The sequence below is a fragment of the Egretta garzetta genome, unplaced genomic scaffold (assembly GCF_000687185.1).
Source record: "Egretta garzetta isolate BGI_Z169 unplaced genomic scaffold, ASM68718v1 scaffold447, whole genome shotgun sequence".
Lineage (NCBI taxonomy): Eukaryota > Metazoa > Chordata > Aves > Pelecaniformes > Ardeidae > Egretta > Egretta garzetta.
Genome location: NW_009260397.1, coordinates 1,507,467 through 1,519,201, shown reverse-complemented (window position 1 = coordinate 1,519,201; position 11,735 = coordinate 1,507,467). Strand labels below are relative to the sequence as shown.

The 11,735-nt window shown below is 51.6% G+C and overlaps 2 protein-coding genes across 5 annotated transcripts in view; one reads left to right on the top strand and one right to left on the bottom strand.

Annotated features, from left to right (window-relative positions):
• PITPNM2 (phosphatidylinositol transfer protein membrane associated 2) overlaps positions 1 to 5,388 on the top strand; it is an 84,420-nt gene extending 79,032 nt beyond the window's left edge. Inside the window, 7 exon segments of the mRNA XM_035898545.1 lie at positions 472 to 588; positions 957 to 1,105; positions 1,770 to 1,919; positions 2,009 to 2,192; positions 3,486 to 3,614; positions 3,890 to 4,044; positions 4,046 to 5,388. Coding sequence (XP_035754438.1) covers positions 472 to 588; positions 957 to 1,105; positions 1,770 to 1,919; positions 2,009 to 2,192; positions 3,486 to 3,614; positions 3,890 to 4,044; positions 4,046 to 4,184 — 1,023 coding nt within the window. The 3' untranslated portion in view covers positions 4,185 to 5,388.
• Positions 5,389 to 8,571: 3,183 nt separating this feature from the next.
• Positions 8,572 to 11,735, bottom strand: part of ARL6IP4 (ADP ribosylation factor like GTPase 6 interacting protein 4) — a 5,794-nt gene continuing 2,630 nt past the window's right edge. For 2 of the 4 annotated variants that reach the window (XM_035898578.1, XM_009643121.2), the window contains exons 4-6: positions 11,156 to 11,273; positions 9,676 to 9,745; positions 8,572 to 9,467 (exon numbers count right to left, since the gene is read on the bottom strand). In XM_035898578.1, coding sequence (XP_035754471.1) covers positions 9,411 to 9,467; positions 9,676 to 9,745; positions 11,156 to 11,273 — 245 coding nt within the window. In that variant the 3' untranslated portion in view covers positions 8,572 to 9,410. The remainder of the gene's footprint in view (positions 9,468 to 9,675; positions 9,746 to 11,155; positions 11,274 to 11,735) is intronic. The other 2 variants (XR_004842560.1, XM_035898580.1) reach the window with 2 other exon arrangements.

Below are 11,735 nucleotides of genomic sequence, written 5' to 3'. Positions count from 1 at the left end.
TGGAACGTCTTTCTAAGTCCAGTAATGCAAGTTCTCTGCTCGGTAAATGCCCTTTACTCCCAGGAAATGTGTCCAGTTCCCGAAAGAGGGCAATTCTCTGCTAGAGCTGAAATAACGTCAGCAAATTTCTCTGGCAGCTGTTTGTATTGCCTTTTAAATCCAAAGTGTAAGAATTAATAGACAGTATCAGAATTGCATGTACAAACTCCCACTGAAAGTGGCTTTTCAGCCATGTGCACTCAAATCCACCCCATCAGCATGGGGCATGGAGTCTCACCTCTGCCACAGGTCAAATTCTTTTCCAAAGCTGAGAGCTGTGGGTGGAGTGGAGGGGGGAATGGCACAGAAAAACCCGTGCTCCAATTTGTCTGTTTATATTTGGCATTTCCCTGTGAGGCTGTCCTTCACTGCAAATTTCTTTCTTTTTTTTCCTTTCAATTTCCCCCCCCCTTTCCCTCTTGACTTGTGCAGAACGTCACAGCCAACCACAGGATAAACGACACCATCGCTAATGAAGATGGGCCCCAGACCTTAACTGGACGCTTTATGTACGGTCCGTTAGATATGGTCACACTCACAGGAGAAAAGGTACTGTTTCACCATGGGGTGAAAAGTGTGGGGGACAAGGACAGAGAGGCAGTGCTTGTTGATGCTCCCTTGGTCCCTGATGGGGTTTGCTACCTTTGCGTCTTGGCTGGGTTCCCCTGCTCAGACTTGTAGGTGCCTGCTGCCAGCAACAGCATTCATCATGGAGGTCTTTACCGCCAAGGCCGGGTTTCATTCCAGCATTTTGACATTTGGGTGCTTCTCATCTGAGATCTGTGAAGTGCAGAGGGTGGAGGCAGGACCCAGCCCTGCTGCCGTCCAGAGGAGCTTGGGTGGAAGGTCCCTGTGCTTGGCCTGTTCTCATCTGTGTCTTTAATGCCATTGTTTACCCAGCCTTGCTGTCTTCCCAGGTGGACATTCACATCATGACCCAGCCACCATCAGGAGAGTGGGTTTACTTTGACACTGAGATCAGCAACAGCAGTGGCAGGATTTCTTACGTCATCCCTGAGAAGCGGCGCCTGGGCATTGGCGTGTACCCTGTCAAGATGGTGGTCAGGTGAGGTACCTTGGGGTGCCAGGGCTTAGTTTGCAAGAGGAAAAAAAGCGGAATCTGATGACTGTAGAATACGGTCCCTCCTTGTTGGGTAGGTTGAGAGACTGGTTTGCCAGCAACAGGGCCAAAGTCGTTTGTACTCTACAGCTGTAAGAGGAAGATCCATGTTTTATTCTGACTCCTACATCATCAGCAGGATGCAGGAGCAGACCTTCTGCTCCACAGACATGTGGCCTTGCAGTCATCTGCAAAACTGCACAACTGAGTGTATTTTAAAGACCATAAACTTGTCCTTGAGGGACAGAACTTTGTACTTGTGATAATTCACAGCCCAGGGGCTTGAGCTCAGCTCAAGTTGCTGGTGTTGAGCTCTGGAAGGGGGCGGAGAGGGACTGTCCTTCCAGTGGTGAACCCAGCAATGGTTTTCTGGGGATATCTTTTCAAGTCACTGACACCAGGGCTCCAGAGTGCTAATTCCAGACCCACTTCAACACAGATGCCTTCGTGCAGTGCCTGTCACTGCTGTAACTGAGGGTGGCATTGCTGTTAGAGGCTTTGAGCTGGATTTGGGTTCTGCTCTGGGCTTGTGATGTGTGGCAGGACTGAGTGATACTACCTGAAAGAACCTCTATATCTTGATGCATATAAATACCTGCATCCCTTTCAGGGGTGACCACACATATGCAGACAGCTACATCACAGTCCTGCCAAAGGGGACGGAGTTTGTGGTGTTCAGCATCGACGGCTCCTTTGCAGCCAGCGTATCCATCATGGGCAGCGACCCCAAAGTCCGTGCCGGAGCGGTCGACGTTGTAAGGTCAGCATCAGGGGCTGGGGCAGTCAGTCTCTTTTACCCTGGCGTTGCTCTAGGTCTGCAATCCATTGACTTCTGGCTTTCCTTCTTAGGCACTGGCAAGACCTCGGCTACCTCATTATCTATGTCACGGGCCGCCCCGACATGCAGAAGCAGAGGGTGGTAGCGTGGTTAGCACAGCACAACTTCCCCCACGGGATTGTCTCCTTCTGCGACGGGCTCGTTCACGACCCGCTGCGGCACAAGGCCAACTTCCTGAAATCCCTCATCACAGACGTAAGCCTGGGTCTGCTGAAACACGATCACAGCACAGGTTTAGATTGCTCCTCGTCCAATTGCCCCTGTCAGCACCAGTCTCTTGGCAGCGATGTGACCCGCAGTAGAAGATTAATCTGTTCATTTTATTTTCATCCTTTTACTGCTCTACAAAACTGTCTATGCTGTTAAATTGTGTCATCTCTGCTCTGCACTGCTCCATTTCATCACTGGCCCTTCCAACACAAAATGCCTAATGAAACAGAGGCAGCAGTGCCTCCCCTTCCCCACATGGGCACTTTTTTCACCCATTTGGTGGCTTTCTGGCTGCCTGTGGTGTGACCAGCAGGTCTGAGAGGACATGGAGCTGCTGCAGAAATGGCCTTGTACCACCCAGCCTGGACGGGAGACTCCACAGAGCATCTTCCCAAGCATTCGACCCCAGGGAAGTCTTAATGTTGCTCAGCCCAGAGCCTCAGAAAAGCTCCAGATAAAACAAGATTTTCTGTCTGGCAAGTGAAGGAATTGCCAGTGTTCTGAGCACTTGTGCCCTGCCTTGAACAGCAGGGAAGCCCCTCGTTAACTCTCTTGGACTCTCATTTCAGCTCGAGTCACAGTGGCGGGAGCAGCTGGCCCTTAGTTGCTGCCTGCTCTCCCTTGTCCTCCAGAAGAACAAGCTGTGACTGGGGCCAGAGATTTCCTTTCCACCTCCCTGGCCTGCCTGCAGCAAAGCCGGCCGGTCTGGTGGCACCAGTGTCCACACCTCCCCTGCCAGCCCCAGCTTCAGCCTGCTAAGGAAGGGGTTGGCCAGGAGCTGCTCTCTGCTCCAAGTAGAGGCAGATGAATCCCTGAAAATCGGCGTATTTTGCTGCCTGTCCCTTCTCCCTCTGCCCAGCAGAGTTAAACAGCAGAATTGCATGCAGCAGCATGGTTGGCAGAGGGGAATGCTCCCCTCTAAGGATTACTGTATGGGGGAGTGGTGGTGTAAACCACTCCTCTCCCCCAGTGACAAGTAGGCAGTGAAGTATGCAGCATCTCTGCCCCCCGCAGCCCTCAAGGAAAGACCATAGATCAGCAAGCCAAGATCTGCTTTTGTATTGCAGTTACTCCTCTTGTTCTGGCCTGTGAACATCCCCAGCTCTGTTAATTAGCGCTTTGCACAGCAGTGTGTTACCCAGCTGGGAACTTACATAAGTTACTGACCTGAGAATCCCACAAACACTATTTAAAAAAAAAAAAAAAAAATAGCCCTGCCTGTTGAGCAGCACGGGGCACCCCTATGTTCTGACTATGTGTTGCTTTCTCTCCCCACAGCTCCACATGAGGATCCATGCGGCATATGGATCTACTAAGGACATCTCTGTGTACAGCTCCATCAGCCTCCCGCCCACGCACATCTACATCGTCGGCCGACCCACCAAGAAGCTGCAGAGCCAGTGTCAGGTAGGAGCCAGCTTGTCTGAGCCCTGGAAGTGCTGCCAAGGGCCTCCTGTGGGAGAGTGATGGGAATTTGGTCACCTTAGAATTGGTGACTGAGCTAGCATTTGCCAAGAGGACGCGAGCTGTCCCACAGACCAGGACCCATCACGTTGAGTGGCTCCAAGTCTTGCACATCACCCCAGAGAACCTGGTACAGCAAATGTGTTTGGCTGCCAGTGGCTATCAGGGAAACGTACCCCATCCCGCTAACGCCTGCCCTCATCCCCTTTGTCTCGTAGTTCATCACGGAGGGGTACGCAGCCCACCTGGCCCAGCTGGAGTACAACCACCGGTCGCGCCCCGCCAAGAACACCACGCGCATGGCGCTGCGGAAAGGCAGCTTCGGGCTGCCCAGCCAGACTGAGTTCCTGCGCAAGAGGAATCACCTGCTGCCTTGAGCGCACCCAGAGCCAGTCCGACAGCGACAAGGAGAGGGACAGGGAACGCAGCCAAAGAAGTATGAGCATTGCCACAGGGTGCTGGGGCCGGAGCACAGCATCCCGGCTGGAATCTGGCCTCTTGGGGCAGAAGTAGCCAGGCCAGAGCCAGTGACTGTTGGCTGCAGCCACCGGAGGAGAAAACAGAAGGGAAGTGGGATGAGGCCGGCGGTACGGGCTGGAAGGGTAAATATGGTGCTACTCTAATAACATCATGGTATTCTGGGAAGAGACAGGATGTTTCCCACGCAGAACGTGCAGGCCTTGCAGCGGGAGCATCGGGTTTGTGCAGCACGAGCCCAAGGAACAGCTGGAAACCAGGGGGGAAAAAGTCTCCAGGTCAAAATCGCGCTCTCTCCTGCCTCCTTCTCTTATCCAGGTTTAGAGACTGTAAATACGTGCCTCCTCGCCTTGTTAGCCATCGCTCCGATACGCGTGAACGAGTGCTGTCCTCAGAGCCACAGGAACAGGGGATGAGGCTGGGGGAACTTGTTCTTGGTTGTCCCAGGAGTCAGACTGAGGTGCTCTGCCAGTGCTGGCGCGGGGTGAGTTTGGGGTTCGATAAGCGTGCTGTTTCCCCGGCACAGACAGCCCCGAGCGAGGGATTTATTGTGGGCAGTGCCAGGCAGAGCAACCGAGAGCTTTACCTGTACAAAGAGCTTCAAGTTCAGCCCCTTTCTCAAGGAGTACGTGCAGTGGCAAAGCATAAAGATGTATCGATGCTGTTGGTAGAGGCAGAATGTCAGCAGATTCACGCTCAAGAAAGCGGGGTCGTTATTGTTATTACTGTTATTTTTTAAAGAGACCTTTTAGAAGCCGATGGAATTTAATGCGTTGACCTATTAAAAGAGGAATACAAGCTATTTTGTTTGAGCTGTTACAAACCTCAGACACTTATTTGCTGTTCAAGTCTCCAAATATTCTCACTATATATTATCTCCAAAAGTAACCACCGTATATTTGGAAGCAGCTGAAGGCACTCAGCAGATAGATTGCATTGCAGTTCTCATCCAAATGCAGGGTCTGACTCTCTCAACACCCACCTCTGAGATGTTTTCTTCTTCCCAGGTTCTCTCCAAGTTCAGTAGCAGCTTTCATGGGAACTAGACTCGCTGCTTTTACCTGTAGTTACTGAACTGTAAAACCTCATTGTTTTTTGCACTGATGATTTTTAGAATGGAAACCTGTTACCATCTCATGTAGCTACACCTAACTGTTTGTAGTGCATGACAACGAAATATTGCTAAGCCAGGGTGTGTGTGTATATATACATATACATATGCACACACACGTATATATATAATGTATATATTTAAAAAAAAATTGTGCAGAAGTTTTTTCCAGCAGTAAGGAGACTGTAAGGAAGCGTGCCAACAATGTCAGGCAACCTTAAGAAAAGGCCATATCTTAATTTTCCTGGTGTGTTTCTCAGTGGATGTACCTGAGCTGGTGGTTTGTGTGCTGCTGGAGCGAGCCGGGGCCGGCTGCATGGCAGAGGGGAGCTGCCAGTGTGCAGGGCGAAGCGCTCGCGGCTGGCTGGCACCCCCGGTGACACAGAGACGTGCGTGGTGCACGGTACAGGAACGGGAGCGCATCGCTCTGCGGTGGTGGCAGTGGAGAACAGTGCCTAGAGCGAGGGCTTGCCACAAGCCCCTCAGTCCTGCTCCTCCCGGGTCAGCCTGGCCCCAGGGAAGGGCCTGGTTCCCTCCTTGCACACACCTCCCGGGGGAGCATCTGCTCCAGGGGATCTAGGGTGCCCATTTACAGACTCCAGTTGGCCTCTTCACGTGGAGATTTTATAGTCCTACTGAGCTCCCCGACTATGTGTGACCCTGCTTTCCCCCACCACACTTTCCTGTCTTTATAACACTTTCTACTTATGAGGATCTTATTTATAACAAAGAATTTTTTAGACTGGCTGCTTCATTTTATTAACTGTTTCAATATGAAGTGCAGGACGGCCGCACTGAGACACACAGCACTGTGAATGCTGCTCTGCTAATTGGCTCTGGGCCACGGTAGGCAAATCGAACTCATCAGACATCCAAGGCAGGTCTCACGTGTTCATGGCGCTGGAGGGTCAAAGCGGAGGCAGAGGAGGGACAGTGCCGAGCTGCTGACGGCGTCTGAGCCGGTGGAGCGCTCAAACCCAACTGCCCCCCCGCTGCCCAGTGCATCTCCCACGTCTTGCAGCCTGCCTGCAAAATGTTTAACCACTTCTCTTTGATAATTACTCAATTACAGAATGTATCCGATGACTTTTGTTACCGAAAACTGACTTCCCTTTCTGCCGACTCAGCTTAGCTCTCTCTGAATGTACATCCAGAGCTTACTGGGTTGAAAATCAATGTGAATTGTCCCAGCTTTTCGCTAGTCGAATGTTATATGAAACAGATGCCATCTGAGTAGGAAGCCAAGCCACAATCCATCCTGTGAAGTCACCAAACCACATCACAAAATAATTTCTGCAAATTTGGATATGGCCTTTGCAAAATTCAACTTTCCTCCAAGTCCACAACCAAGGCATGATCTGTACATTTTCCAATGCTGATGAGATGTTCACATTTTCTTATGTGTAGATAGTGTAAAACAGAGGCGAATGTAAATGTTCAACATAAAAAGTGGATATATAAAATTGAAAGTTATTTATTTATGTAGAGGAAAAAAAATGTCTGGAGGGACTGGAACCTTCAGGGTTTATTAATATTTAAAAATGTAGCTTTTTGTTTCAGGCATTATGTACAAAGCAATTATTTTACGGACCAAGTTTAATGTAACTGTCAATGAATGCAGAAGTGCAATATTATACTCACCTCTCCATCACTTCATGTTTTAAACAGCTACTAACCGGTTAGACTGACAATCACAGCACCTCCGTCCTCATCCTTTGTTGAGCTTCTTGAAACTTGCCCGGGTCCTTTCCCTGGCCCCCCATCTGTTGCCACTGTACGGATCCAACATGGAGAAGCAATTGTAGAGCAGGACCTTTATTGCTGCAATAATACCAGATGAGGTGGGTGTAGTTACCAGGAAATATGCCACTAAGTTTTTCTCCACCGATTCAGTCCGTCATAGTCTACATCAACCTATCCTCAGCCGCCCCCATCTGGCACTCATCTATCTGAAGCGAAGATCAACGTGCTACTCACTCAAAGAACAATAGCAATAGTTTAACTCTGTGTTTATAACCTGTTTGTTCCGAGCTGTTTTGGAGAGCAATGCATGTGACCCGATGCCTTTCCACGTGTATGGAAGAGGATCCGTTTGGACGCAGTGAGGGAAAGATGAATGTATGTTCCATCCTTACTAAAGGGGCACTGTCAGGTTAAAGACCTAATTTCTCTCTGTTACAAATAACTTGTTTGCTTCAAAATGAAAGACAAGTTTCTTGTACTCCTCCCCAGTGCCGTTGTCTGGGCAGCCATCGGTGCGACCGGCGACAGTCGTGCTGCTTCTGCTGCAGCCCACGTCCTGTTCTCACGCACTAGCACAATACAGCCCGCGCTGCGCAGGCTGCCTCCATATTTTTTTTTTTTTTTTTACTTGTTTCCATGGGAATTAAACTCTGCTGTGGAGCTCAGATTTTTTTATAAAAAGCAGCTTTTTGTATTACTGCACTATTGGGCTATACTTTCTACCTGACGCTGTCCCTTTAAAGTCTTTTAAAAATAAAAAGAGGAGCCCATGCATTCCCTCCGACTTGTTTCCTGGGTTTGCTAGATCAGTCAGATGAGGCGAAATTTCTAATACCAAAAACGTTTACAGTGTCCGATCCGCGAGCCGAGAGCAGTAACTAGCCAAAGGGTTACTAACAAACTCCCGCTCCGCCCAGCAGCTGCTGTGCTTGCTGTAGCAGCCCCTTCTTCAGGTATCGCCACCGTTTGCTGCATTTCCTATTAGTTCTAGAAGCCTTACGGTCCCCTCCCGGTCCTCAGCACCCTCTGCCTGTTGATACCCTCGACTGTCAATTTTATATTCCAACAATGTTAGTTATATTTTATTTATAAAAAATTGCTTTAGGGGTAACAGACGTGTGTGTGTGGGGAACCACTGGAGGGCATGCCCGAGGGCGCCAGCAGCCGCGCTGGGTACGCCCCTGTGTGCACAGTACCGTGCCGACGACTCGCTTGTGTGTGACAAACCTTCTGTACGACTTCCTTCTCCTCCTTGCTGTTAGTGCATCGTTCCAATGCCTGGGTGTGCTTTGTGTACAGTATCATTGTGAGTTACACAGATTAAAGAAATGGGAAGGCTCTTCTTTTTTTTTTTTTTTTTTTTTTTTTTTTTTGGGGGACTCTAGAAACAGACAAGTCACAAAACCCAAGACGTGAGCAGGCGCCAGTTTAATGGGGTTACAGCGATGAACAGAACATGGAAACCCTCCATGCAGATCAGTCCTGCAGGACCCATTTGTCCTTTAACCCATTTGTCTTTTTTTTTGGTGGTCTTTTTTTTTTTTTTTCTTTTAAACAGTTTGTAGATTTCTTTTGCAGTGGGGGAAAGGCCAGCTGTTTGCTTCACCGCAGTCACGGGCATGGGTCCCGAGAAGCCCAGAACCCTAATGCTGCCCGGGGCCTGTGCTGTGGGGAAGGGACACGAGTTGCATGCAGGAACAGACACCAAGGCAAAGCCACCCCTCTGCAAAGCACACCTGCCCGGTGCGCCAGGCCTGTGCCCCCCTGCGCCACCCGATGAGATGAAGCTGCACAAAGGCTGAGTAAAGTCCCCAGGGTGAGGCGCAAAGTGGCACTTGAGGGCGCAGAGGAGAGTTGTAGCCTGAGCAGAGCTGCACAGCCGCCCCTCTCTGTCACCTGTGGGGGCGGGTGACTGCAAAGGGCCCATGACCCTGCAGCACCAGGTAAGCACGGGGCACGCAGGTCCAGCAAGGAAGGGGCCAAGAGCAGCCCCTGAAGGGAAGAAATGGCAGCCAGCTGTGTATTTTGCAGCCCTAGCGCATACGCTGTCCTGGCCGCAGCATTAGCTCCTGCCCATCAAAGCCCAGAGCTGAGGGGCAGCAGCACGTCTGGGTGCTCAGCGCCAGCGAGCCTGTCCCCTGGGTGCTGCTGAGCTCCTCCAGCCTTGAAAGGGGCATTGCGGCAAGCAGGTCCAAATGCGTTACAGCCACACTGGCCCCCATCAAGAGAGGAAGGTTTTTTGGGAGATTGAACCATTAAAGTTGTTCTCCTTCCCAGTCAGTAACTTACAGAGTGGCTGGAAACCGCCCCTTTGGAGGCATCCTGATGCGGTGCTGCCTCCGTGGTCTGGAGACAGAGGCTCACGCCTGGGCTGGCACCAGCAGCAGGACAGGCTCCTGGCTTGGGTCTCACTGCAGCATCCCTGTCCTCACCTGGAAGGCCAGCCCATCCCCCCGGGTGGCTTGCTGCAAAGGGAGAGACACAGGTGCTCACAGCACCACCTGCCCAAGGATGAAGGACCACCAGCACCCACCCATGTGGAGCTGCCAGGGCTCAGTTTGCCCTGGTGGGGTCCCCAGGGAGGCAAGACAAGGCCTCTGGGTGCAGCCAGGGAGCTGCTACATCCACCCACCCACCCACCAGCAGCTCATGCTGGTGGCAAGTCCCCACTACCTTGTTAATCTCCTTGTGTCTCTCCTTGCTGACGATTTCTTCTAATACTTCTCCGTCTCCCTTGATAAGCCTGGAAGACAAGCACAGGCCCACCAGCCGTGAGGGCTACTGGCAAATTCCTGCCAGCCACACCGTTTCCCACCCCCAGAAGGCACTGACCTCCTCCCCACCCCCAGGGGCTGCTGTTGTGCCCCAGCTCAGGCACAAAGTCACCAGCTCCCTCACAGCAGTTCGTGCCCAGGACCAGGTGCTGGGCTGATGCACCTCTGGGCAAGGCCAGTGACAACATAACCCTGAAATTGGTGTTTTTTTTTTTTTTTTTTTTTTTTTTTTTTTTTTTTGGCCATATCAAGCTTAAATAGTACAGCAGGCTTTTCCATTGCTCTTGTGGGATTAATGCCACCATGCTGCAGCAAGGCCGGGTGCAGTCCCCTGAGAAATCAGGATCCACCGGCATGGGCCAGCTGTCCCTGCCCCGGGCTGCAGGCACTGCTGCGTGCGGAGCCCATCACACTTGCACACAGCAGACAAAAACACTCGCAGCAAAAGCATCTCCTGCCACCCCACCATCTGCAGAGCTTTCACTGTCAACAGCAGCGGCCCCAACCCCTGCAAAACCCCTTCCTATTTTCAGATAGCATTCAGGTCTGGTCCTGGCTGCCCCAGGAAACTGCAGAGCCATTCAGAAAGAGGAGCCAGTTTGGGCCTGAAAGGCAGCCAGAAGAGGGAGCATCTTGCTGAGCAAATTCCAAGCAGCATCAGAGGTGGCTCACACCTCCAAACATGAACAGAAATTTAATTGTCTTCATTACATGCCTTATGGGGAACCGACCTTGGTTCCACACCTCCCTGAGCCCTGCAGGCTGCCTTCTATTTTAAGACTGGACTTGTCATACCCAATTCTCTTCAGCACAATGTTTTCCGCTTGTTGAGAAGATGCAGTTTATTAAAAACTGGGTCATTTCTATTTGGCAGCTAAACGAACTTTGGCGTGATTGTTGTCTGTAACCCCAAGGGGCACACACACTCCCTCCTCACTTACACCCAGGTGCTAACCAGGGCTGAGTGCGTGTGTGCAGCAATGGGGTAAGGAAGTGTCAGTTGCCCCTCTGGTTCCCACTCTGCCCCTGCTTGCAGTGTCCCATTTAATGGGAAGAAGCCGAGCCCTTCACAGTGCAAGGAACAAACCTACCTCCAGCAGCAAGCTGCTCTGCTGTCTGCGCCCCACAGCTCTGGGTGGGACTCAGCCCGGTGCCCCTTGCATGGAGCCCCAGGACAATTTGATAATTTGGTGTCAGACGCATCACTTTCTGGGTAAGTCACACCAGGTCTGAGGGGTTGGCTCAGGCCTTTGCTGCTGAAGGGGACCCGGGTCCACATGCGGTACTGCAGTGCCATGGATCAGCATCCTTCAGGACTCCAACCCACACAACGTGGATGGGGATGGACAACCTGCCTCCCTTTTCCCCAGGGATCATACCTGGTTCTCCCCGTTTCGGGATCCACAACTCTCCTTATGACACTCTGCCTCGCGTCCCATTCTTCCTTTGTCATTGGTTTCATAGCCTGGATTCGGGATTTTTGTTCGTCTGTCAAAACTGGAACGCATCAGTTCGTCAGAGCCGTGCTCGTGGGGCCGGCTCCTGGCCGAGGGGCACAGCATCATGCCTGACATGAACAGGCACGCGTGCCGCACCACTTTCCCGGTGGTACTTGGGGTTCAGCGATGAACCACACAAAGGAAGGGCTGCTTCATGTCCCCAGGCCAGTACCAGCTTTGCCAGTTTGTTACTGCTGACTGTGACCTTCCATCTGGCATCTTTTTTCCCCGCTTACATCTATAAACTACATCTGACAACTTCACAAGTGACTCTCTGAATGTGACTCCTTACATTTACTTGGTGTGGCTCAAAGGCGGCCACGGTATGTAGGAGGGAGGAGCGTCAGGAGCTCCTCTCTGTGCACAGCCCTGCTTCCCTCAGACACCTCGCGTGGGTCCCAGGAAGGGCGACACGCAAGTGTCTTTCCCCAGCACGACACCTGTGTGCCCTGGCTTCAGC